The sequence below is a fragment of the Peromyscus eremicus genome, chromosome 7, assembly GCF_949786415.1.
Source record: "Peromyscus eremicus chromosome 7, PerEre_H2_v1, whole genome shotgun sequence".
Lineage (NCBI taxonomy): Eukaryota > Metazoa > Chordata > Mammalia > Rodentia > Cricetidae > Peromyscus > Peromyscus eremicus.
The window spans coordinates 93,725,208-93,752,210 of NC_081422.1; the positions used below are offsets into that span (position 1 = coordinate 93,725,208).

Genomic DNA, 27,003 nt, shown 5'->3' on the forward strand with positions numbered 1-27,003 from the left:
TAAGGAAGTCAATTCTCTCCTTCCACCGTATGGATCCTGGGGATCTAAAGGTCATCAGGCACAGCAGCAGGTACCTTTACTCGCTGGGCCATCTCAGGCCATCTCAGCAGCCCCAACTGAGTAACTTGAGATTTGAAATTAGCTCAATAGGTATGACACTGCCACATACTGACATAGGACAGGTATGAACAGGCATGAACAGGCTTCGGTACTGCCCATGTTACCTATTCGAGTCACAAGGGCAGCCACTAATACTACAGTTCACCACACATCACGGCATGCTCCTAAAACAGTGAGGTTATACGTGGAACCGGGTCTAATCTAATACTTTTCCTCCCCTATTTCTTTGGCTTCTGATTGGGCTAAAGTCTGGTTTTAAGACCTGATCATGTGTTCCTGTGGGGCCAGACAGCCTTTGATTTTCACTGAGCTGCTGCCTCAGCTGCCCCTTCTTCCTCTGAGGGATTTGAGATTTCAGTAAAAAGTAACTTAGGACCCTGTGATGTTTCCACACGTGCGTGGCCACCCCTGTGGCTGGCCACCTTGTTCGAGCATTATTTGTGAGCCGGGCAGACCCAGGCACATTCTACTCTGGGGAAAGGCTGTGCTCTTCCACACCATGAGGGAAATGCCAGCACTCTCTTCTGCTGGTCTTCTCTAGAGAAGTTCACTCCTGTGATTTCAGGCTCTCAGCAGGCAGTTTTCTCTCAGAAGCCAGCTCTTCACTGGGGGCATTACATTTTCTGTCTCCCTAACCTAAGAACTCTGTTGAGCACTGTGCTGGCTCTGAAGAGGATGGGCCCACCTGCCTGAAGTTAGGAAAGAAGGTATGAGATATGATGCGGGGTCTACCGTGTAAAGTCCATGACCTTAGTCACCTCTGATGTGTACCCCATGATACACCTCAGGATCTGTCCTGGGCTCCCTCATGACCGTGTGCTCAGCAGTTGTTAGGATCCACTATTCCAAACTCCAGGCAACAGAGCACAGCGGGGCCATCCTCGTTTTGTGTATGGGCTCGAGAGGCCTGCCATGTCATGGCTTCCACACAACAGGCATCAGTTACAGCTCCAAACTACCTACAGGAGGATGTGTGCCCAACTGACAGCCACCTCATCTCCCAAAGTCTGGATGCTAGGGCCCTTGTCTCTGGCAGGAGGAGAGCTGGAGCAACCAAGGTCTCTCAAAGCAGGTAAGAGGGAAGACTGGGTGGGGACCTGGGCCTGAGGGTGAGATGCTGGTGTTAGTGACAGTTTGAGCCCTTCCGAGGAGGCAGATGGGAGGATGAAGCTGGCCACTGGGAGCATGGTGCAGCGCAGGGACACACTCCTTCACTGCTCTGGCCTTGAGGGTGCTGTGTGTGCAGCACTGCATTGTTTTAAGAATCTGTAGGATTCGTGGCATAAAGAATGGAGTTGGGGAAGGGGCACCCTTAAGTGGCTGCGAAGATCAGCCCTCTCAGGGGACAGCATTCTTGGGAGGGGGCTCCACTCTAAGGGTGTCTGTGGCCTGCTCTCAGTGAGAGCCACGCTGCCTGGCAACAGCAGAAGCAGGAGCCTGGAGCTGCAGAGACAGAGTGGCTGGCTCTGCCCTCTATACCATGGCCTTAGAGTTCTCTCAGCTCTCCTCGAGGATAGGTCCTGAAGAAAAACTTGACTCATGGGATAAATGAATGAGCCTTTGCTCATTCAGAGAAGGTAAGGTAAGACCTACCCCAGCTAGAAGATGTTGAAACCCCTTCTGCTGGGTCTCTACCAAGACAAGGAGAGACAATGTCCCCTTCCTCAGGCTTTGTACATTTTCCCTAGGGAAGTTATGAAAAAGGGGGCTGCCTGGTCTTCCACCTTTGCTCACGTTGGGCACCCCAGAGATTCACACTACCACACTTCTCTTCCCTTAACAGCTACCTCATCGCACTCCTCCTGTCCTCATGCTCTGGGGCAGGTATCCCTGGGTTTCTATTTCCAGCGAGGCCTTGCGCGGAGCTGTGGGAAGATTTAGATTCAGAGGGCAGCGCAGTATGGAAGTGAGGAACAGCTGTGTGTCCCTGCAGAAGGACAGCAGTCGGTCACTTGTCAGATTCAGTCTGACCTCAACAGGTGCTGGCAATGGAGGTAAGAGGGTTTGGGGAAGGGGAAGATACAACACAGCAGCTTGGGGGCTGGGTCTTGGTGGCTGGGAATGGGTACCCATAAAGGGTCTGCAGGCTTGCCAGGGGCCAGAGAGAGGGGCCCTCAGACTGCTGCAGGTGCCTCTGAGAGCCATAACTGGCTTGAGGTTATTGACCTCCTTTCCACAATGCAAAACCACCTCACAGCCCTTCACTTACCACAAATCCCAGCTTCTAAAAGCCAGACCACACCATCTTCTACCATTTCCTTATGCTCCAGTCATTTGGAAAACAGACTCCTTTTAAGAAGTTGCCATGAGTTTTCTTGGCTTTTATTAGCATGTGTTAAAATCATATTATCCAAACACTACCAGAAGAACACATATTGTTCTGAATAAAGTGCTTAAGGAAAAAAAATGCAACTTATTAAATTGGACATTCTTTTCTAGTTCATAAATTTTGGGTTACAATCAGGGCACAAAGGAGAAACAGAATGCAGTATTAGAGCGAGAAGCTTCAGTAAGAACTTGGGTGTAGACATAAGACCATGTCCCATTTCCCACTTCCTTGCTGACCAAACACTGCACCTGCATAAAGCAGCAGACAGCTTTGTTTTAATAAATACATTTCCCTTCATTCAGATCAGAAAAGTTAATTATAGTAAAGCACTTTTTATGTGACCACTGCTTATACCCACAGGCAAGATTTATCCACAGAGTTCAAGGCATCTTCAGCCCTCTCATGCTATTTGGGTTCAAGATTGTCTCAAGCAATGTGTTATTGGTTTCTTTATATTTACTGGTACTTCCTAAAACTGACGCTGTAACATTTTGTGTTAAAATGCTATCCAAGGGTACAGTCTCAGCACCAGAAGTGGCAATGAGCAGGCCCTCATAAGGCTTCATTCCCAGTAAACTAGGTTTCCTTTGAGCTAGTTTTCTCACACTAGCACTCTGACACCTGCACAAAACCCAAGTTCTGCTGTGACAGCTTTTTAAATCAGCAATATTCTGGAGAAAAAAAAACAAACAACAACTTGGAAATCTCTGTGTTTGCATCTTGGGTGGTCACATGGAGAACAGGAAACATTGCATTAAATACATTTAAAAACATTCATTTGCAATCAACCATATTTAAGTCTCCCAAGGAAGGTGCAGGCTGGTGAGAGAGCAGCTCCAAGGTGAGCAGCCCTATCAGGAGTGACTGGTGGGAGGATGTGGACCCCAGCAGCTGTACACACGCACTGCAAGCTTCTGGACCACAGACCTCACACCCTGCCTGCCATGCTTCTGACTTCCTTCTAGTAAAAGGAAGGCTGGTTCTAGCTCTGTTGAGTTCACCTTGAAGGGACCAGAAGTTAGAGCAAAAAATAATTAAAAAGTAAAAATAAAAAGAAGTCATCTTCAGTCATCCTGGGGAGATTCCCTTCCCTTCTCTCAACACTTAGCATTTTAGCTTCATTTGGGAAAAGATTTCCCATCTCATTCTAGGAACACACAACAACCAGGCATCCCCAGCTACTGTGCGGCCTTCACTGGGATGGTCAAGAAGCAGCTTTCTGGAGGATAGAAGGAAGATGCTCCTATCTTGCTGCTGCTTTCTAGGATGTGTTTGCAGAACAAGCTGGTCTCACAGTGATCTATGCTGCTGCAGGAAGCACGAAGTGATCTGGCTTGTTTCCGGAAGGGGCAACCTGCTCTCCAGGTCTGTTTCTGAACCCTGCCAGATACTGCTACACTAATGACAGGATTTCAGGAAGTCGGGAGGCTCGGGTCTCCAGTCCTGTCAGAGGCAGACCACCTGAGCCCCCCTAGGCTTCCGCTATCAGTAGTTCTATCTCCCCGGATGGGTCAAAAACCTACAATGACTATTACCTCACTCCGCTCCATTCCACCTTCCTTCTGACTTGGAAGCCTGAGAACTTACTGAATTAGGCTGAAAAAAACAAAATGAAACAAAACAAAAACCAAGGCTTTGTACCTGCTAATATTGACGGCAGTAAGAGGCTAGCTTACTATCTGCACAGCACCATGTACAGCGCCTGTTAGTCAGGTCGACTGTAGCCAACTTTTCTTTGTCTTTTTTTTTCTTTTTTGTTTTTATAAAGAAAATCTATGTAAGTTGAGGTTCAGAAATGCATATATTTTTTACTTACAAATATTCATCTGACCAAAATTCAACATAACTTTTATGGAACACTAAACAATTGTTTTGCTTTTAAAATAACATTTCATTCAAACTGTATATAATTCAGTAAAGTTTTTTTATACAGCAAGCAATGCTTAAACCCTGGAAAATCTGTAGAAAAGAGATTTTCACACAAAATAAGAAAAGAAAAATCTGAGGTATCCCTCACCCACACAGCCATTCATTCTAACTCACATGTGTGCGTGCACGCACACACGCACACACACACACATACACACACACGTATACACACACACACACACACACACACACACACACACACACACAATCATTCTTGCTCACAAAGTGGCTGCAGCATAGGCAAAAAATTGTAGGTCCAAAGGAAAATGATTGATTGTTCTAATAAAGAGTCCAGGTAGCTCAGAAACAAAACAAAACAAACACAATAATCCTCTGAGGAAATTACTACCTCAAAAACGGTTCTCAAGATGAATTTGAGATCTAAGCCTACTAAACTGCTTTGCAAACAGCTCCCTGCAGTCCAAGGTGACGTGTGCAAATAGAAGGAGTCAAATGAGGCTAGCTCCTGTACTTCCTTAAACAAAGGTGTGGGGTGCTCGCAGGTGCCCAGGGTGCGCCCATCATGCCAGGTACTGCTGCAGCGCCGTCTTTGCCCTGAAATCACAAAGTTCCTGTTAGCCACCATCTCACAACTGCAACTGAGGGGAAAACCTCTGCGGCCAGTGGTAGCTGAGAGGCAGCTGGGTTAAGCTCTGCTGAGCACCTCCTTTATGGGGCACTCAACATTTTCCCCATTTTCCCCCTGGGTTCATTTGGACAGCTCTACGATGTTCCTACAGTTGGGATGGACCTGGAAATCTGACTTGTTCGTACTGCCGTGTGGATCGATCGTATGTAGCAATATCTAGGGCTAGCTGGGGAGGACACTGGGAAGCTGACCCAGGCCAAGGTGCTAAGGCACCTGACAGACACGAGCCTGTCAGGCGAAGCTGCCTCAGAACTATGAAGGTTAAAGTTTGGCAGGCTACAAAGAAAACACAACTGTGGAGTTAGGAAGTCTGTCCTCAGAAATGGTCTCCCTGCCCAAACTGGTAGTTGCCACTAGTTGATCAAAGTGGTACAAACAGACTCAAGTACAGCTGCTACTGTAAAGTCAAAGGTATAGTCTTATGAGTTCTGTGTTTGTTTTTCTGTGTGTTTTTGACAGTCACTCTCTCTGGAGTCTAGGCTGGCCTAGAACTATGTCACCTCTTTTGGTCTTGAACTCGAAATGATCCTCCTATGCATGCTCCTGTGCTGAGATTACATGTGTTTTTGAAGTAGAGCCCAAGAATTGCCTTGTCTGGGTGGCAGACTTCACTGTGCCATGTCATTATGTATACATGATGGTCTTAATCAAAATCCTGTCTCAGTCTTTATTCAGTCCATGTGGTGGTGCGTATCTATAACAGCACTACAGAGGTGAGTCAGGAGAAGGACCATGAGTTCCAGGCCAGCCTGGGCTACAGGGTGAGACCCTGACCTCTCACCCAAATAACAAGTGACCCTGCTGATTCAATTGTTAGGTCTTTCTATTCCTAGTAGGCTGTTGGACTTCTTGGGGGCTCCAGAGTGTATGTTCACTGTGTTTATACTATATTTTATCTAAGGAGTCTTTAGAGGACAGACAGGCTGAGGAGCTCACTCCTTGGATTTTTTCTCTTCCCTAAGGCAGGCTCTTGCCATGTGAACCAGCTTGCACTGCAGCCAAGGCTGGGCTCAAACTCAAGATCCTCTTCTCAGCTTCCTGGGTGCTGAGATCACACGTGAACACCCCCAATCCCAGATAGCTCCCTTTTCTTTTAATAGGAATCTGTGTGTGGAAAGTGGAAACCCAAAACTTACATGCCACACAAATTTGGAGAAATAGCACCAGACTGGCCTAAAGCAATACAGGCCAGAACCCAAATCTATTCCAGTTCATGTTGATGAGGCCTTTCTTTGAACTCTAGATCCCCCAAAGACAATTTTACGTAGGTTTTCTCTTCCAAGCATTCTAAGCAGAACTCTCAATTAGCAGCCTGGTTCTCAGTCAGAGAGGTGGGTTGCCAAAGCCCACCAGTTAAGCCAGCAGCCATGGAGGGAAGGCCAAGACTCCAGCCTGCGGCATGTGGCTGACCTCACTTGCCTTTGGTCCTGTGCTCATCTGATTGGCACCTGGGGCTACAAATTACTCAGACTCATCTCCCCTAACCTATGGGACAATAAGCTTCAGGGAGGCAGAAGCCCAGCCTGCTCTGGAAACTTCGGGAGTCTGGAATCCCTAGACACTGATAACTAAGACAGTGTGAGAGTTCTACAAGTACTATGGGAGCAGAGAAGGGGCTGACGTGGTCAATGAGGAGGCACGGCTTCTCAGAAATGGGAAGGTCAGGAGGAAGAATAGTGACCACTGGGCATTTCTCCCCTTGCTTTCAGGACACCTACATGCCTGCATATCTGCCTAACCCACTAGTTGTCCATCTGCTCTCTTGCTGGAGTTTTCTCATCTGTCATAAATGTTGACAGGTCCTGGATCTCGGTTCTTAGCATTCTCTCTCATCTTGTTTTTACTCTCTCTTTCAGTGACTTTCTCCAGTTCCATGTTTGAACACCATTCAAATTTACACCAGTCACATTTTCCTGAGTCCTTGGATATCAAACAGGCACAAACAAGAATTCAATTCTGTCTATCCACCTAATTCCTCTATCTATCCACCCAATTCCCCCACATCCCCATCATCTTGGTAAACATAACGTCCTCTACCCCATTGTTCAGGTCAAACCCAGGTACTTTCCTTTGCTCTTATTCTAAGACTCCATAGCAAGTCCTGCAGACTTGCTCCTGTCTCCTTCCCCCAAAGCTCTCTAACAACTTCCTTTCATAAAAAAGCCCAAGTCCTTATTACTAGGGGTCCTTCCTAAAAGCTTACAAAGAGCCTAGACAACTCTTGGGGAGCTGTTGAGATCTGGCCCCTCCCACTATGATCATGCCCCTTCGTTACTTTTCTCCAGCTCTATTGCTCTTCTTGTATATCTAGTCTTCAGCATATGAAATTTACCCCTGTACCTCAGAGCTTTTGAACTAACTGGGCTCCCTGCCTAGAATATTCTCCCTCTAAATTCTGTAAGGCACTCTCTCATTTCAAGCAGGCCTATGATGAGACATCACACCCTCAGACAGACCTTTTCGGACTACACAATATGAAAGAAATGTTCTTTATTCTTTATGGTTCCTGCCATCACCTGGTCTCTATCTATTTGTTCAGTGTCTGACTTTTGTACTAGGATCTAAGTTGCACACAGGCAAGGACTTTACCAAGTTATTCACCTTTTTATAATCAACACCTAAAACAGTGAAGATCCTGAAATATAGAGTGGGTCATTTTTGAAAAACACTGAACAATGTTTGAGACATGAAGGGGAGACAACCAGGGTGGCCAATCACATGAGACAGAATGTGTAATGCCTGAAGGTATGACACTGTAAGCAAGCAGGGATGGCTACATTATGGGGTGGGCATGAGAAAGGGATAGATGTGAAAGGCAGAGCCAGATATGAAGGCACGAGGGCTTCTGGGTCTTTTGTTTTTGTTTTTGTTTGTTTTTTGGTTTTTTGAGACAGGGTGTCTGTGTGTGGCTTTGGAGCCTGTCCTGGAACTCACTCTGTAGACCAGGCTGGCCTCGAACTCACAGAGTTCCGCCTGTCTCTGCCTCTCAATTGCTGGGATTAAAGGCATGTGCCACCACCGCCCGGCTCTGAGCTATCTTAACATATAGAGAGTAAAAGAGCAGATGTTCCCCGCTATTATTCTCAGAGGTGAGCAGGAACATGAAGGCTGTTGTAAGAGTAGAGGAAAAGCATCTCTTGGTTCTTGGAGCTCTGACTCTACCTCTTGCCCCTCCAAGGAGTGGTGAGCTCCCTGAGACAGAGGCTCCCTGTTGCAATGGCATAAGGCAAAGCTCAATGGAACTCTGAGCCAATGAGTGTTTATGTGAGTTTGACCACCATCTCTACACCCACATGATGGAAGAAGAGACCCGAACAAGTTGTCCTCCTACCTCCACACATGTGCCATGGTACTCATGCACCCACCCTCATACATACATAAATACATATAAAAAATCAAAGGCAACTGCTGGTTCACAGTTAAAAATGAAGTTCAACAATCTGAGACATCTTAAAAGGGTGGCTGCATGGGTCACTAAAACAGCTTAAACCTTTCACAGCAGAACTGAGGATGGCCCAAAGCCATTATGTCAATTCAATACTCACTTGTCACAAAGGTTTGAGTCTGGCGACTGACTCAGTTTGTGAAGAATATCTACAATGCCCATATCTCGTAATTTATCCTGGCGTTCCTGTGAACCTAAAAGATTGAAACTACTAGGTTACTGGAAACACGATGGAGGACGCTGTTCTCCTCTAGCTTTACCAGAGTCGTTCACTCCAACCCTTCTGTCCCCTACCATCCCCATGTAGCATGATTCCTTCATGCCTGAACTTCCTCACAGCCTTCTACCTGTCTTCCCTGCCTCTTGAACCCCCTTCCTTCAAGTCCACCCTGGGTTCTGCAGATGAGTTAACTCTTGCATGGACTCTGGAGTCAGTCACACTCTTTGGCCTGGCATAAGACCCTGTGTCACTAGGAACCAGCTTTTAAGGACAAACCAACAGTCTCTGGCAGGTACTTTCCCTATTCTGTTTTTTACTCCTCGATCCTCCCAGCACTTCTTGCTGCCTCTGTGATAGATAGCACATGCGGCATTTCTAATCCCATACTGCTCTGTTCTGTCTTCCAATTAGACTACTAGCCTGAAGACTGGTTTCGATGTCCGGGGTCACATACAACCCTTGGTATCAAGGCCTGTGCGTTATATCTGGTTTTGCTTCCTTCTACTTTGTTCTGTAATATTCTGAATGCGAAGTACATGAAGCTCCCTGGAGTTTCCTCCCCACTAAAGACCAAGTGACTCAAGCATGTACCACCCTCTACACCCAGTGGCCCAGACTCTCTAGGGACAGGCTCCAGAAACTGTACTCATAGGCTTTCCTAGGTAGTTTTAATGTAGCCAACCTGGAGGTGAGACTCAGAACTCTCTGCAGTCTGACTCCTGCCCTGGTTCCATAAAGAGAAACCCAGGAAGCATAAAGAACTGTCCATTCCTAGAGCCTGCCTCTGACTTAATTGGCCTAGTGTAAAAAGTGAATCTGCAGCTTAGGTAAGAATCTTTCACCCAAGAAGGCTCATTGCCCACTGGTCCCTGCACCACCTCACACGTGCCCTCTTTGCCATCATGTTATCTGCATCGTTTCTAAATGTGCATCCTCACTCAAAATGAAAGACCCAACCTCAGACCACCTTCTTCAAAGGCAACTCAGTGTCCTCTTCATCAGTCCTCTCAAAGGCAGGGCCTGGTGCCTCCTTCCTATCCTTACCCCTTGTAATCTAGTACCAGGATGGCTTGAAGTATGGAGGTAGGGGCTACAATTCAGCAGCAAGCATCTGGCTCACTTAGGTTAATACTGATTCTCACAGCAAGAAATCTCTGTAATATTAGGAACCAGCTAGTCCAACTGTGTAAGGGTTCTACTTTTCCCTATGTAAATATTTCCTTGCAAAATTGTCTTTGGAACAAACTTCACCAATATCTTACCTTCTTCTTCATTCCATATGAGGTTTGATATGCAAAACATAGCGGCAAGCTGCAGTTTGACATGGGAATGACCCTAGTGACGTAGAAAAGGAATAAAAATCAAAATGGGGGCAATTTTACCGCACATCATTTTTCTCGTGACATACCATAGGTAATTCCAAGAGCCTACAGTTCTGAACCAGAGGCCATAAGCCGGAGGCACTAAAAGTTACCATTAAAGAAAATAAAGGTCAGGCTAAAAACCATGGGAAATGGTGGGAAATCTGGCCAATTGAGGAGTACAACTCTTGCTAAGACACAAAATTTTAAAAATCACCCAGAGGACTCTGGACTCTGGTTGATTTTACAACCTAGCTATTACAAAACAGCTCTGAGGTCATGGGTGAGAAGTTGTGCTTTAATGCATGTACCCAGAAACGAAGGTACCTAACAGCTCTACACTGTTGACTAGCCTGTGCTCTCTTAGTCACTGCAGTGATGAACTGGATATAGCCGCCATATTAGCTCTTCAGTTACTATCTTGCTCAAGTAGTCCAATAATCCCTCTGGGATAGGAAACGAAGCCATGGTCAGGAAGTTCATGAACAATCAGATGTAACCACACTTTATAAATAGTTTATTTTCCTGATGCTACTTGCTGAAAATAAGAGGGATAGAATACATCTGGCTTCTGGGATAATGGAATTATCTTATTTCTATATGAATATCCCAAAGAACTAGATCAAACTGCTACCTGACTTCTCAAATGTCAGAACTATGACTGAGGAGCTTCATATTCTAACACAGGATTCTTCCTTATTTTCCAATATGTACTATAAGTGCAACCTCTCCTGGTTAAGCTGGATTGTTTATTCTTATAGACTGCTTTCTCCTAGATGAAAGATGACTCTAAATAGTAAACAACCTTCAGATTATTTCCCTGCTTGTCCATTTTAAAGGTTGTAAATAAGGGCTGGAGAGATGGCCCAACAGACAAAAGCACTGGCTGCTCTTCCAGAGGACGCAGACTTGATTCCCAGCACTCACATGGCAGCTCACAACTGCCTACATCTCCAGTTCCATGAGATCCAATGCCCTCTTCTGACCCCTGAGGGCACTAGGCACACATGTGGTGCATATACATACACTCAATCACACACACACACACACACACACACACACACACACACACACAATTAAAGAAATAAATTAAAAAGATCAGTCAGGCGTGGTGGTGCATGCCTTTAATGCCAGCACTTTGGAGGCAAAGGCAGGAGGATCTCTGTGAGTTTGAGAACAGCCTGGTCTACAGATCAAGTTCCAGGGCAGCAAAGGCTGTTACACAGAGAAATCCTGTCTCAAAAAACAAAACCAACCAAACAAATCAATAAAAATAAATAATAATTAAGTAGTTAATGTACATCTGAAGGAACACCAACTGCATGATATGCTCAAGGATTTCTGGAAGGCTAAGGTGAACTTATCTCTCCAGGCAGGACTACAGATCTATCAAGAAAAATCAAAGAACTAGGCATGGCTTCCTCCACTAGAATTTTTTGGTTATTCTTCTTTTGCCTGTCAATAGTTTTAAAGCTATATTCATTGTGGGCTCATTAAACCAGCGTCAGGCTAAACGAGTAAATGGAACAAATGGACTTACAGTAAGAATTAATTTGTCACTCAGTAACAAGGGAGCTGGAGTGGTGGGAACTCAGCTTAGTTGAGTATGCACAGAAGATCTCTTCGAAAGAGGCAACATTTAAACAGAGACGTAAAGAAAAGGAAGAAGCTAGATGTCGAAACATCACAGGGCTATCAGCTCCAAAAAGAAACCGTCTTGAGGGGATCTGACGGGTGAACATTCAGAGTTTGTAGGCTAGAGTAGGGACTGTGGGTTCCACTCTGAACTCAGAGGAAGCCCCTGAAGGTTTGCAAGAGACAAGATCTGACTTATATTTTCAGAGTACCACTTTGGTTGAGGGAACTGGATATAGTTCTAAGGCTACCACTACCATACAGGCAATCACACAGGAGATGCAAAGGCATGGACTCCAGTGGAGGCAGCAGCAATGGGAAGATGTGAACAGAGTCAAAACTGGTTTTTGAGAAAGGGTTCACAGGACTTGCTGATAATCTAGACAAATGTGTGAACATGGCTGGAGAAATCAAAGTAGCATCTGATTTGCGTACTGTAGGAGATGGCAGAGGAGACCTGTAAACTTAGGAGACACTGACGCATGAAGAACCCCGAAGGCTGTCAGACAGCACAAGAAGGTGCCAAGTAGGCAGGAGGGTACCGAGTCCAGAGTCCGGAAAGGAGGTCCACACTTTGGATACATCTTTTAAAATTACTCAGAGATGGAAAGACAAACAATGGCAGAGACGAGAGTCGGTTAGGCCAGTGGCTTTCCTCTATCTCATACATAAGAATAACTTAAAAGTCTGGGTAACTAAGTCATATCCTTGGCTTTTTTATTAGATGACAATCTTGGGAGGGCAAGGAGAAAACAAACTGTGAGAGGTCCTTAGGAGGCTCTAGTGTGCAACCAAAGTTGCAGACCAGCACCCGCAGGAGAGCAGACAGGAGAGGGGACTGTCTGGGGTATGGTGTCAGGGAAGCCAAGAGGAAGGGATGTCTCTAGGCGGAAACAGCTGGCTGTGTTCAAGTCAGCTCTCGGTAGGGAGTATAAGGAAGGAAAACAGCTTTCGGACTGGGCATCACAGAAGTCACCAGGGACCTTCACTAGAAGAGCTGCAGTTGAGTGATGAGGATGAAGCCAGATTAAGGAGGTTGGAGCAACTGTGGAGGCAAGAAAGGAGTGAGAATATACAGAAAAAGGGGGTTTTGAATAGCAGTGGGAAACTGGTGTATACCTTGATGACTCAGTGAACAGAGGTGGTGAGGTCAAGCTCCTTCCTTCCGGTGCTGCGGAGTGAGGCTAGCGCATGTGCACTGGAGATGTTCTACCACTAAGGGAACTTTCAAAAGACAGAAGACACTATGTGGTGATGAAAAGACAAGGGAATTACCAGTTTAAGTGTAGGTTTTTACTCAATGAACAGTGAGTAGGTATTTGGGCCAGGCACTATGAAGGTGGCAGAAATAAAATGGTGCACATGTGACTCAGTCCTCACTTTGACAGGGACAGTAGACACACAGAGCTATGTCACTACATGGACTGAACTGCTCTGAAGAAAACAATGCTACAACTCACACAAGAGGGGCCCAGAGATGAAGGACCAGCTCAGCTGAGATAGAAGAGTGGGGAGCTGGAGAAAGAAGTGTCGCTGGTGGAGAAGTCAGAATGGATAAAGGACCTCAGGTAGGAAAAAATGTGACTTCATTTAGGAGCTGGAAGGCAGCCACACAGTGAGCAAAGGGAAGGGGATGAAATGAATCAGGGTACACAGAGTACTCACCAGGCCTTTGTAAGAGGCCAAGAACTGGACTCAGAGGAGCTGGGGGTGTGACGTGGATTTTGTCTTCTGTTCTTTCAGTACAATGAAGAGTAAGGCGGCACAAAGCAACAGGGACTCAAGAGCTAAGCTTAAAAGATCTTCAAGCAAAACAGTATGAACCTATTCTGGGGAGAATGGGGGCACAGCTTATGGGAGAATTAAGGAAGGACACAAGACTGGGTTTGTAAACACGAATCATCCAGCTCATTTCTGTGCATTTAAATTTCTATGTAATTATTAACCATGAAATGTCCAGTGAAGAGAAGACAGCTTTGCTGGAGGAAGGAGCGGGGAGACATGGTTGGAATGCTGTTGTGAAAATGGACAAAATGAAGAGAGATGGAGGTGTTTAGGATCAGATTTTGGTGCTAAACTGACAGTGTCTCATGATGACAACATGACCCAGCAGTAGGTGGCAGGCTGTGTGTTTGGAAGTAAACATGTCAAAGGAGTAAGGTACCAGCTGTCTAGAGGACTCATCCCCCACGGGATTGAGAGATCCGAGAGAGACAGGACTGAGAAGCAAGAGCCCAAGTCTTCAGTAAGAGGGGGTTGGAGGGCAAACAGCCAGGGTGGGAGCTGGGTGGTAGTGCTAACAGTGCCCACAGCACGTTTCTAGGAGTTGGGCTTGCTTTTTATACTTCAGGATCCAAACTCTTTGAATGTGTTACAGAGTAGTGAACATTCTCCTGCACAGTTTGTTTAGAGCTGCAATGCTACAGACCTTGTCTTCTAGTTCTGCAGTAAAGGGATTAAGGCTTACCATGTAATATTTGATTTTCTGCAAGATGTCATCATTGGTCATAATAAGTTCTTTTGCTGTTGTCCCATCTGCTATGTTGGCTAGGATGCACAGTGTCTGGAAAAGAACAGAGAGCCAGCGATCAAGAAAGCTCCCTCAGGGGCTAGAGAGATGGCTCAATGGTTAAGAACACGTGCGTTTTTGCAGAAGAACCAAGTCTGGTTCCCAGCATCCACAGGGTGGCCCACAACCACCAATAACTCCAGTTCCAGGGGATCCGATGCCCCCTTCTGACCTTTGTGGGCACCAAGTACAAACATAGTATATAAACATACATTTAGACAAAACACTCATACACATAAAATAAAATTTAAAAATAAAGTTTCCAGAAGATTGTGGGAAATTTCCCATCTGAAGGTGCAGAGCTTCTCATGAGTTCTATCATGAATGCCCTGATTCTCATCTCCTGTCATTACTGCCAACCACAGTAACCATAACCAAGAAAAGTCTACCTTATACAAACAAGAACTCAAACACGTCAGTCATTTCTTTCTGGACTTTAAGCCACAGTCACGTAAAGGCTGCTGCATCACCACATTAAAATTATCTTTTCTTAAAAATGTGGTTCCTGTCCATGGCCCAGCAGCAGCCAGGGTTTGAGTTGATATCCATGGCTCCTGTTACCATTGAGGGCTGTGCGAATGCCAGGGGTCTAAACAGTCATCTGAGGGCCTTGATGCTGCCACTGGGACCATGGTGACATCCGGGCCTGAGCTGCTGCCAAGGGCCATGTCTGGGTATGTTCTTGCTGCAGCTGGGGTCTGTGATGATGTCCATGGCCCATGTTGCCATAGGGGATCATAGGAACCATGCATGTTAAAATCCAAGGGCCATGCTGGCCTGGCCCCGATGACATGGGCCTAGGAGAGCTGGCTCTGCCCTTTACCTGAGGAGGTTGGTCCCAGTGGCCTAGACCAAACAGCTCAGCTACCACATAGACCCACATCCTGGACCTGCTAGAATATGTAGAGAGACTGGTCCTGCAGAACTATAACCCAGGAGCCCCCTGACTCAAGCAGTGACAGAAAACCTAAGAGGAGTTTTGGTGAGGGTCCAGTGATGATGGTGTGCCAGAAGCCTTAAACCAGACCAATGACTCACTGCAATGAACACTTTGTGGGTGGGGCTGATCAGACAAAAGGGTATACTGCATGACACAATGCAGCACCCAATGCCACTAGGATGAATGAAGAGGTGTTGAAAAGATGGAGGAGCGAGGTGGGTTATTTTGTTTGTTTTGTTTTTAATTGATATTTTTAGGGGGAAGTTTCTTTTTGGGGAGATGTTTCAGGGGTGAAGAGAAAATATGAAGGGACTGGGAGGTGGAAGGGACTGGGAGGTGAACAGGACTGGGGTACATGATATGAAATTCCCAAGGAATCAATAAAGAATTATGTTATATTAAAAAAAAAAAAGTGGTCCCTGGGTGTGAGGAGTGTGAATTAGTGGTGCACTAGCACACAAAGAGCCTGGTTAATTAAATCCTGGCACCATCAAACTCCTACTACTAAGATAATAAATATTAAAACTCATTTCTAAGAGCAGCTCCTTTTTCAAAGACGCAGCCTCTTTGCTGGAAGTTCCTAGGAGCTGCAACTCCCCTCCCTTCCCCAGGACTCCTACGTTTGTGACTGGCCTGTCCAGCAGCTACAATGGCCACTGCAACTCGGACATGTTGAGGGTTTTTGAGAGACTGAAAAGGAAGCAGTATGTGTAAAGGGGCTTGGTCCAAGTTGGCCTGATGAAGAGACTGGAGGGAGCCTATGCCAGCTGATGGGACAGTACATCTTGACAGGGCATTGACAACCGGAGTTTCTGCTCAGTAGAAGAGACTCTTTTCACCAGATGCACCATTTCTGCTGTCAGGATTAAGGTAAAGGCAAAAGGACTTTGGCAGGGAAATCAAGACAATGCCAGATGGAACCCACCAAGGGCTCATCTTCTGCAGGGCATCCAGGTGAGGTAGGACTAAGACACACAAGCTGACTTTGACACTGTTACATACATAAGTACATTTCACTGCAGAAAAAGGGAACCAAGAAAGCAAAAGTTACTGGGTACAATAAAGGCCAGAGGGAGCTTCTGGGAGGAAGCAACATGATCCCCAAGCTCAGGAATCAAAGACAGGTATGAGAGCTAAGGATAGAGCACAGACTCAATTTCTTCCAGTCTAAACCTTTTCTGTTGTAAGACTTAAGTGAATTAAGCCAAGGAAGAAACTATTTTCTTCCTCAGTCCCAAGACCTCAAATGTTCTAAGAAGTCTGTGGCTTTATTTCACTTTGCTTAACACACGGCTGTAACTAGATTGCTAGGAAGCAAGATCTGAAGGATGAACCAAAGAAGGCTACCTCTGGGACACAAGAGACAGAAAATACAACTTCTAAGCCAAGGCCTAAGCAGGTACTAAGTTAATCATGGCCGCTGGATCATGACGGAGTGTGACAATGATGTGCTGGTGTGGGACAAACTGTCAGACACTACCCTAAGAAAATCAGTAATAATGGATTTGTACTGTAAAAACAAAATCTTTCATTTTTATAAGAAAACTATTATTAGGTGTAAACGCCATGTGCATATGTAGAGGTCAAAGGGCAGCTGCATGGGGTCAGTTCTCTCCTACCTTTATGTGGATTCTGGAGAGCAAACTCAAGTTGTCAGATTTGTAAGGCAAATACCTTTACTCACTCAACAATCTCAGTGACCTTTTACGTGTGTGTGTGTGTGTGTGTGTGTGTGTGTGTGTGTGTGTGTGTGTATGTGTGTACACATGCGTGCTTGTGTTTTACATGCAGAGTTTCGATATGTACTCAAGGCTGACCTCAAACTTGCAACATTCTTCCTGCCTCAACCTTCCAAGAGTTGAGATTAAAGGAAGCTTGGATCTGTACTCTTTTTAGTTTAACTCACAGGGGTAATAAATTTGAGAAGGGTTTGACAGCAACTAATTTCAAGGGATTCAAGTTTGGAACTATGGGAGCAACAGTTGTTCTGCTCACGTTCTGTCAGAAACCTACACTTCTCATAGTCAATGCTGAGAGACAATGCTTTCTTCTAATATAGGGAACAAGACAAATATGTCCACTCTACTAGTTCCTATATATCCATTATACTAGGCATTCTAACTGAACAACAAAACAAAAACAATATGTTAAAATGTTTTCATTCATTCACAGACAGAAAATTCTGAGTAATTCACAAAAAAGGCTTAAGAGTGAACATGAAAGATCATCAATGTTTAAAAATTGTCCATATAATAGCAATGAGTATTTTTCTTTTATTGGAAATCAGTTTTTAAAACTCATTCAAAATTGTATCAAACATATAGCAGGGGGGCTGAAGAGATGGCTCAGTGGTTACTGCCTGCTCTTTTCCAGAGGACCCAGATTCAATTCTCAGCACCCACACGGCAGCTCATAACTGTCTCTAACTCCAGTTCCAGGTTATTGAAGGCATACACACACACACACACACACACACACACACACACACACACACACGCAGGCAAAAGACACACATACATACAATGTAAAGATCTAAAAACCACACACCGCAGGGCGGTGGTGGTGCACGCCTTTAATCCCAGCACTCGGGAGGCAGAGCCAGGCGGATCTCTGTGAGTTCGAGGCCAGCCTGGGCTACCAAGTGAGTTCCAGGAAAAGGTGCAAAGCTATACAGAGAAACCCTGTCTCAAAAAACCAAAAAAAAAAAACAAAACAAACAAACAAAAAAACCACACACCACACAGTAGGGTAAACATAGACTAAAGAGGTTCAAGGACTGCTTACCAAACCTAGGAACTGTTGCTACAGGGACTGGAGAAGATACTCAGGAGTTAAGAGCTCTTGCTGCTCTTCCAGAGGACCCAGGTTTAGTCCCAGCACCCACACAGCAGCTCACAACTGTCTGTAATTCCAGTTCCAGGGGAGCTGATGCCCTCTTCTGGCCTTCAGACACCAGGCACACATGCAAAACACACACACACACACACACACACACACACACACACACACACACACACGGCAAAACCCTCAAATGAATAAAATAAAAAGTTAAACTTTTGGTGTCCTTCCCTGTGAGAAGAATCCTAAAATCCTCCCTCGCTCATGGAGTAATTCTACCATTGTCTCTCCCCAGTTTTCCTCCTTGGACACCATGCATGCCTTTGCTTTGCTTTCTTCTCACTGCTGGCTTTTATAAATTGCTGTATGAGCAGAACTGCCTCCCATGCTGGCTTCTGAACCTATCTTCTTTCATGTGGCACAATGTACCTAAGATTCATCTACACTGTGGAATATATCAAAACTTGCCCATTGTGTTTACCCCCCACCCCTAGTTGCTACTCGGTATTCTATAGTTTAATCATTCCTTGCTTGAGTGCCATTTACTTTGTTTTAATTGTTTGGTGATTATGGATAAAAATTCTTATAAACATTGACAGGATTTTCGTGAAAATAGATTTTCACTTTATATACTAATTATATATGTAATTTTTAGGTATTATTAATAGGAAGCAGTGTGATAACTACAACTGCACCTCTACTGTGGATTCCACATTCACAGATGGAAAAATTCCAGGGGAAAAAACTGTGTTTGTAGTGAGCATATATACATTTTTCTTGTCATTATTCCTTAAACAATACAATATTATGATTATTTACAGAGCATTTACATTGTTACAAAAGACAACTCAGATTATTTAAAGTATACAGAAGAATGTCTGTAGATTACATACATCACTATGGCCCATTCATCTTATAAACGGGACAGGAAAATGAAGACTTTGTATCCACGTGCAGGGGAGGGGACCAATTATCCAGACACAGAGGATAACAGTGCACATTTCAAAGTGTGTCATTTTGCATTCCCACTACATTCTTGGTAGCAATTGTATAAATGGCTATTTAAAAATGTTGGCCACTCTAGGGCTGGTGAAATGGCTCAGCAGGTAAAAGTACTTGCCACCAAGCCTGACCACCTGAGTTCCACCTGAGAAGTGACTCCTGTAAGTTGTCCTCTGTCCTCACAAGCACACCAACAACCCCCCTCCCCCCACCAAGTAATGTAACAATGTTTATCTAACTGCTTGCCATTCTAAAGGATCTGTAGTGATACTTTATTGTGGAGTATCTGTTGTTGGTTGTTTTATTTTTGTCTGAAAGCTTGTATCTTTTGGACACAAGTCACTGTGTTCAATGTGCTCACACAGTTACTTCCCTCAGGCGGGTGTCTTGCAGTTCATGCTCTTAACAGTACACTCCATAGAGTAGAGGTTTCACAGTAAGATGAAGATCAATGTACCTTTCCTGGATGCTATTTTAATGGTCATGCCTTAAAAATCTCAATTTTTTTCTACTGTCTTAAAAAATTTATAATTTTACTTTTTACATTAGATTTATGAGTACATTTTTATCTAAGGTGTGAGATAAAGTTCAAAGTTAATTTTCTGGCCCTTAAAAACTGACATCCTTTTTCCACCTCAGTATCTCTGTTAGTTATCATCAAACCATGCACATGTGAGTCTATTTCTAAACTTTCCAATTGCTTCTATCTGTCAGCTGATGGTATACTGTTTTAAGTTCTGTGTTTTATAGTGTCTTAATCAGGTAGCGTGGAAGGATCTTCCACTTTTTTTTCTTTTTCTTTATAAGTGGATTAGCTATTCTAGTTCCTTTTACTTTCCAGAAATTTGGTAATTCATAAGTATATTAATATTTATTTACTCTGGGATCATGTCTGGCATTATATTGTCTGTAAAGCAATTCAGGGAGAGCCAACATTGTTAACATTCTGTTTATTTAACTCCTAGTTATTTAGTTCTACTGTTATCAGTCTTATAACTTTTAGTATACAAACCCTTATGATATTTCAATCTAAGTACTTTGTTTTTTTTTCAAGCTACTTCTAATGATACTGTTTTTTAGCATTATTCCTAACCATTCACTGCTTATTTATGAAAATAACTAATTTTCTATACTGTCACCTTGCTTAACTTAGTTCTGGATTTTTTTTTTTTTTTAATGAGTCCTTGTCATTCTCTACACAACCCTTTGTGTCTGGGGAACAGTTCTGTTTCATCCTTTCCAATCTGTGCCTTACTTATTTTGCTTGCCATATTTCCCAGTGCCCTGTTGACTAGGAATGATATGAACAGACAAACTTGTCTTCTTCCCAACCAAAGGACAACAACAAGTCCAGTCACTATCTTAACTGCAGTGGTAGTGTGGTGGTTTGAAAGAAAATGCCCCCCATAGGGAGTGGCACTATTAGGAGGTGTGGCTTTGTTGGAGTTGTGTCACTGTGGGAGTGGGTTTTGAGATCTCCTATGCTCATGCTATACCCAGTGACACTGCTTACTTCCTATTGTCTGCAAAACAAGATGTAGAACTCTCAGCTCCTTCTCCAGCACCATATCTGCCTGTACGCCGCCATGTCACACCATGATGATAATGGACTGAACCTCTGAACCCCAATTAAATGTTTTCCTTTATAAGCATTGTCATGGTCATAGCGTCTCTTCACAACAATAGAAACCTTAACTAAGACAGGTAGCTTCATGGATAAATACACCTGTGAACATGTATATGTACTGCAAATGTATACGACTTAATGTATGCCCCAATAAAAATAATTCATTAAATGCTTTTGAGAAGGACTGAACTTCCAGCTAACAATTAGGCAGTTTAAGTCTCCTATTCACACCCACTCTGGGTCACCTCCAAAATCTGTGAGAGTGTCCATATCTACATCTGCATCCTGTGAAAACACACTGCTGTTGGTCTTTTGCCCACATCTGAATCTTGCCTGGCCTTTCTGCCTTGCTTCTTTTCAAATGGATGACCTCTACCTAGGTGAGCTGTTTCCACAGACAACATGTGGACACTTTCTAAGGACCAGTTTCTTTTGACTAGTATATTTCCTCATTCTCCATTGATGGCTTTCATTTCAACCACTTCCAATGATGCTTAGATTACACCTTCTCAATGTTACTGCACATCTAAAGTTTACTTTTTAATTTTAAATCACCTAAGATATTTGTCTTAAAATGACTTAGTCAACTCTTGTTGTTGTTGTTGTTAAATCCAGGCCCAAATCAAGTCCTAAACTCTCTGATGTCCAGGACTGTTCTAAGTCAGGATCACAAAGAACAACTCCATATGATCTGGGACAAATTTCTGTTTCTCTCTCTCACTCACATACATAACATTATGTGTGTGTATTCATGTACACATACACACACACAGCTCAGTGAATTCTAAATATGAACAGAGCCTGGAGCCAAACAACTATGTCAGGAAAACAAACATTAGCAGTGCTTCAGATTCTGTGGTATCATCTTGGCAGGTCACTTTTATTCTTATGGTCAAATAAAATATACACAACTTCTATGATAAATTCTAAAAAATACAGAAAGTGACTCCCAACTGAGTCCCTGATAATGTAGCTGCTGTACTTTCATACCTTCTCTAAATATGTCCTATAGAAAATAAAGGTTTGAAATGCTAACCAAGAATAGAAGATGCCAAAGAGTAAAGAAACCAAACTGCCTTCAGGATAAGGAATTATCTGACTGGAGCTGCAGGAATTTGAGTTCGGAGTTGGGAGTTCAGAGTATAGTGATAGAGAAGACTTATCTCCAGTGAATCCTGGAGTCTAGGATGCATTAAGTCCAGCATGCTAAAAGGAGGCAGTTCCTCTAGAGACAGGGACAGTGTATATGTTATATAACATAAAGGAGAAAACTACAGACTCTGGTCATGTGTTCCTCTATTCCAGGGAAAGAAATCATCGAAAGAGCTGAAAGGGTGGTGGAGGACCCTTCATCTTGTCTTCTGCAGTCATATTTCATAAGACTACAGATCTATCTTTGTACTTACAATCAGAAAGCTCTCCACAACACATACCTGCTCTTTAACTTCAATGCTATGCTCCCCTTCCAGTATCAGAGTGACAGCTTGCATAATCTGCTTTCCATGAGTACTCATTATTTTATCTATATGCTGTAAAACAATGGGAAATCCACAATTACCATCTGGAAACCAGAGAAAAAGACCACAGGAGGCCTCTTTTTCTTTCATTTTCGTTTTAGTTTATTTAGAGAGGGTCTCATGCAGCTGATCAAGACCCTGAATTCCTGATCCACCACCCAAGTGCTGGGATTACAGGCCATGTACCACTACACCTGACTTACAAAGGTTTATCAACGTTACATGATGCACAACTGCTTCAGGCAGAACAACAAGACACACAGAACCAGATTCCAAAGACCAGTGTGGATTGTGTGTTGAAGTCATCCGTCTCCCCCTGCCCCCTTTCCTCTGTGTATTATAAAGAGAACTAAAACCACTGAGGACCAAGAAGCACAAAATGGATGGGGAGCCAGACACGGAAGATATGATGTAGGTCACTAACACGGTCTTAGGTTACAAATGTGGTAAGATGACTGAAAAGACAAGAAAGGCAGAGAAGGGGCCATCATGCTCTTTATCTACCCGACAACCACTGATGATGATGGTCAGGGAATATCAGAGAGTGGCCACAATGAACCACTAGCAAGGCTCAGCCTCTCATACTCTTTCACACACCCATTTCTCTCTGCATTGACATCAATATGTGAGCAGGGGGATGGACAGTCTCTGTATAATGATACTGAGAGGAATTTTCAAAGAGAAACAGAGGCCTCGGAGACAATGACTGGGCAGATGAGAAGACCCACTCTGGTCAGCAAACCAGATAAAGTTACAAGTCAAGGCAGGTATACATCCAGCACCAGGGAGGGAGGGAGACCCGACATGCAGGCAGTGGTGGCGGGTAGGGGACTGTACAGCATGGCAGCTCCTGAGCATCTGTGCAAGTGACAGCCCCATAAGTGAACTTGTTTCTCTGGAGTCAACAGCATTTGACTCACTCACAGATGCTGAGCAATGGAGAATCCTAGGATGTTACTTACAGGCCGAGTGGAGAGGAGATTTCTAAGAAGCCCTAATGTCTTCATCAGTACATTCAAATCGGAATCTGATAGTAACCGGAAGAGCTGTTCAGTACTCAAGCTTCGTAAAATATCCGCTTTTATTTTCTGTTCAGCCTGAAAAGCCATATTCTGAAAGAATTAAAGATATTACAAGAATCATGTCTATGGTCACTGTATTAAATGTGATACGATTTTTCTGATACTCACTTATAGAGAGCACTAACAACCACTCTTAGATATCCTTCTGTAAGAGGAATATAATCACTTACTGACATGCGCATTTGAACAAAACAAACCCATTTATTACCTTTGAGCATATTTTTATGTATTTTATGCTAGGTGCTACGATGGTGCACCCTATCACACAGGAAATTCTCAGTGGGTGGGAGGTATGCCCTGACTATTAGCAACTCAGATGGCCAGTGGCTACTTTGTTTCTACTTATTTTCTAATTCATATAATAGATTAGCCCAGTTTACTCCAAGCTCTGTGTCTAAAGAAAAAAAAAAATAGCAAATGCCAAATAACAATTCATAAGCAAACACTTGCTGTAAAAGTCTCTTATAAATTGGTGGTTTAGCAAAAGGTAGATGGAATAATTTAAAGTTAAGTAAAGCTGGCTAGAAACAAGCCAAGCTAAGGCCGAACATTCATAAGAAATAAGCCTCCATGAGTGATTTTTTTGGGAGCTGGGTGGCGGGCCCCCCAAAAGAGCAAAAACAAACAGCAACACTGGAAGCACCAATACATCTGATTGCCTTTGCCCTTTAAAGTTCTAGAAGGGAAATGTTCAAAGGTTGAATGTTTTACCACATTAGAACTGAGAAATGCTACGGTGAGTCAGACCAGCCATGATTTATCCTGTCTAAGCCACAAAGCATTACAAAGGGAGAGTAAGGCTGTCCCTGATAGTGTCCTTGCCTGAGACAGCAAGGTGTTCCTCAGTTTGAACTATTCATAGCAATGATGTCTTGACTATGAAGGTTTATTTTCATACAAAAACAATTGGGAGGTTGCAGTGGGTAGCTGTTCCAGCTTTGACTTTGAAACACTGCCCCTAGAGTGACAGCAGGTAACTGCCACACCTGCCTATGACCTGCCCCTGGGGCGTGGCTGAGAGGGAGCCCCTTAAGACTCAAGGTGTACACCTGCTTGCCCCTTCTGGATACCTTGTGGTCTTAGAAGCTGGATGGGAGACCAAACCAGAGTTGTCCGCTGGATGGTATCTCATCTCTCCCGGATCCTGTAACCAACCCCTATTGGCTGCAAGTTACCCCAGAAATAAATCTCTCTTGATTACCAGATTAAAAAAAATGGTGGTTTATATGTAGTTATTATCCTCTAGTCAGGTGTTCATTTCAGAGAGCAAGATTATCTATGATGCGGGCCCCACCCCCAGGGTGTCCCCTCACCTATGGCATGTGTGCACACTCCCCCACTAAATAAAGTTATCAGATAGTTTTAAAATAGCAAGAAAAATGTAAAGCACCTAGCTTTGGTCTGATACACAGCAATTACATTGTAAATACTGTAAGTTTGTTTTTAAAATTCATGTAGGTTTACTTGTTTTCAAAAATTAATGAAGTTTACTTTAATGATCTTGAGAAAAATGGCTCTGATCTCAAAATTTTAGAAACTATTATTATATTTATCAGTCATGTTCAATTACTAAGTATTTATGCACCAGTTATGTTATTTTGGCAAGGTAACTACTCTATAAAATATGCCATGTGGGTGATGCTTCTATTAGCTCAATTCAGCTACTTCAGAATGTCTATCTTTTAAAACATGTACACCATAAACATGAAATTTTATGTGTCAGTTAGAACAGCAATCATTCTATGCCTTGGTTTACTATGTAAAGAATGAAAAGAATATCCCTATATACACATATAAAATAAGCAGCTCCTATGACAAGTAGTGCATTCAGATGAACACAGACTTCATTTCCCAAATGAGGAATTGCTATATGACCAAACAATTCATTCACAGCTGAACCTGAAAGATAATGAACACAGAATCTTTCAGACTTTAAGTCATTAGAAAACTGGACTATGTTAGCCAGTTTTTTAAAGAGAAAATTCTAGCTGAGCAATAGTAGCGCACACCTTTAAACTAAGCAATTGGGAGGCAGAGGTAGGCAGCTCTCTGTAATTTCGAGGCCAGCCTGGCCTACAGAGCAGGTTTCGGGACAACCAAGGCTACACAGAAAAACCCTGTCTTGAAACACCCTCCCCCCCACCAAAAAAAAAAAAAAAAAAAAAAAAAACAAAAGAAAGAAAGAAAATTCCAGAACACATTCCATAGTCATAACTTGATAATACCTCTATATTTCTTGTAAATTGTGACTTTAAAAGGGAGAAACATACCATTAAAGCCCAAATCCCATTCACTCGTAGAGCAGGGTTTTCACTCTGTGTCAATCCACAAAGCAGCTCTACAGCTCCTGATTCCAAAATTGGCTGATTGGAAAAGGAGGAGCAAGAAAGAATGATAAATAAATAACAATAAAAAACAGAGTCCGCATCAGATATTCAGATATGCAAACCAGTGTCTGCTTCACCACTGACTGTATAATCTCTTCTCCATCTCACCAATTCTAATCAGGAATTAATGCACCATAAAAGTTAACTTGAGGAAGACATTCTCATTCTCTCCTTCCCTCCCTCCCTCCTTCCCTCCCTCCCCACACACACATACACACAGTCTGTAGGCATCCTAATACGGGCCCATTTCACACAGACTCTTACAACCTCATCTACTTCCCCGCTCTTGTTCTCTCCAATCCAAACACACTGCAGAACTCATTTCAGGCCTATTTTCTGCACTAACAGTCCATGACATGAACACAGCACAACTGTGTTCTTAAAGGCATACCACATCTCATGGCCACAATAGCCTAACTACCAAATATAGTTAGAATACCTAGCTGAAAATGGGTTTCTAGAGTTCTTAAAAATCCAGACTTTACAAGATGAAGATTTACCGTTAATGAATACCTTTCAAGGCCACATGCCAAGTGGTTACTAGAAAGAACTTAAGGAATTCAGCTGTACAGACCCAGGAAAGGGCACACAAACACTGGGCTGTCAATCAACATTTCATCATGGTCACAAAGGGGCCTACGAGACTCCACCCCTTCCTGAGGGTCTACTGCCAGTTAACGGTTGCTGGGAAAGAAGGGTGTCATGTTCTTCAGTGTGTAACCACAGCCAAGCTGCCCATGCTCTAGGAAGTAACTTCCACCCATGGTCATGCAAGCAACCCTAATCAACACAGCGGATGACACACAAAAGTACGGGAAGAGAGTGATTCTCTGGGAAGAAGGGTTTCAGTAGGAGAGGGAGGAGGGGAGACAGGAAGAGCAGTGAAAACCACTAAATTCATCAAACATGGAGAAAACTGTCAAGAACAGAAATAATAGAAAAAAATCCCTGTATTTGTTCTTCCCCAAACAATGACCACTGAATATTACTTTCTGATGCAAGGAGTTTTTCCTTGAAATGACTTACAATCCTGGTTTTCAAAGACAAGTTGTTTTTCAATTTATTCTTTAGTAAACATTGTTTGAAAATAGTCTATTATTTATATTTTTATAATTATTTCTTTATGTGCAATTTCAATATAGGCTAACCACATACAGTGATATATTTTATTTATTTATAGACAAGCTGGCCTCAAATTCTTGGGCTCTTGGAACTCTCTTGAATCAGTCTCCCAAGCAGTGGAGACTACAGGGGAATATTACTTTGGGCTTTGAAACATCTATGAAGTAAGTTGAACATGACAGGTAATGGGAAGTCATTCCAATACTGAAAAATAAGTGACTTGTCTCCTTC

The 27,003-nt window shown here is 43.5% G+C and overlaps 1 protein-coding gene across 4 annotated transcripts in view; it reads right to left on the reverse strand.

The window, feature by feature from the left end:
* Positions 1–2,426: 2,426 nt before the first annotated feature.
* Armc8 (armadillo repeat containing 8) overlaps positions 2,427–27,003 on the reverse strand; it is a 95,581-nt gene continuing 71,004 nt past the window's right edge. For 3 of the 4 annotated variants that reach the window (XM_059268441.1, XM_059268439.1, XM_059268442.1), the window contains 7 exons: positions 25,534–25,626; positions 23,144–23,293; positions 22,098–22,193; positions 14,156–14,251; positions 9,955–10,027; positions 8,573–8,666; positions 2,427–4,933 (listed from right to left, as the gene is read on the reverse strand). In XM_059268441.1, coding sequence (XP_059124424.1) covers positions 4,900–4,933; positions 8,573–8,666; positions 9,955–10,027; positions 14,156–14,251; positions 22,098–22,193; positions 23,144–23,293; positions 25,534–25,626 — 636 coding nt within the window. In that variant the 3' untranslated portion in view covers positions 2,427–4,899. The remainder of the gene's footprint in view (positions 4,934–8,572; positions 8,667–9,954; positions 10,028–14,155; positions 14,252–22,097; positions 22,194–23,143; positions 23,294–25,533; positions 25,627–27,003) is intronic. The other variant, XM_059268440.1, reaches the window with a different exon arrangement.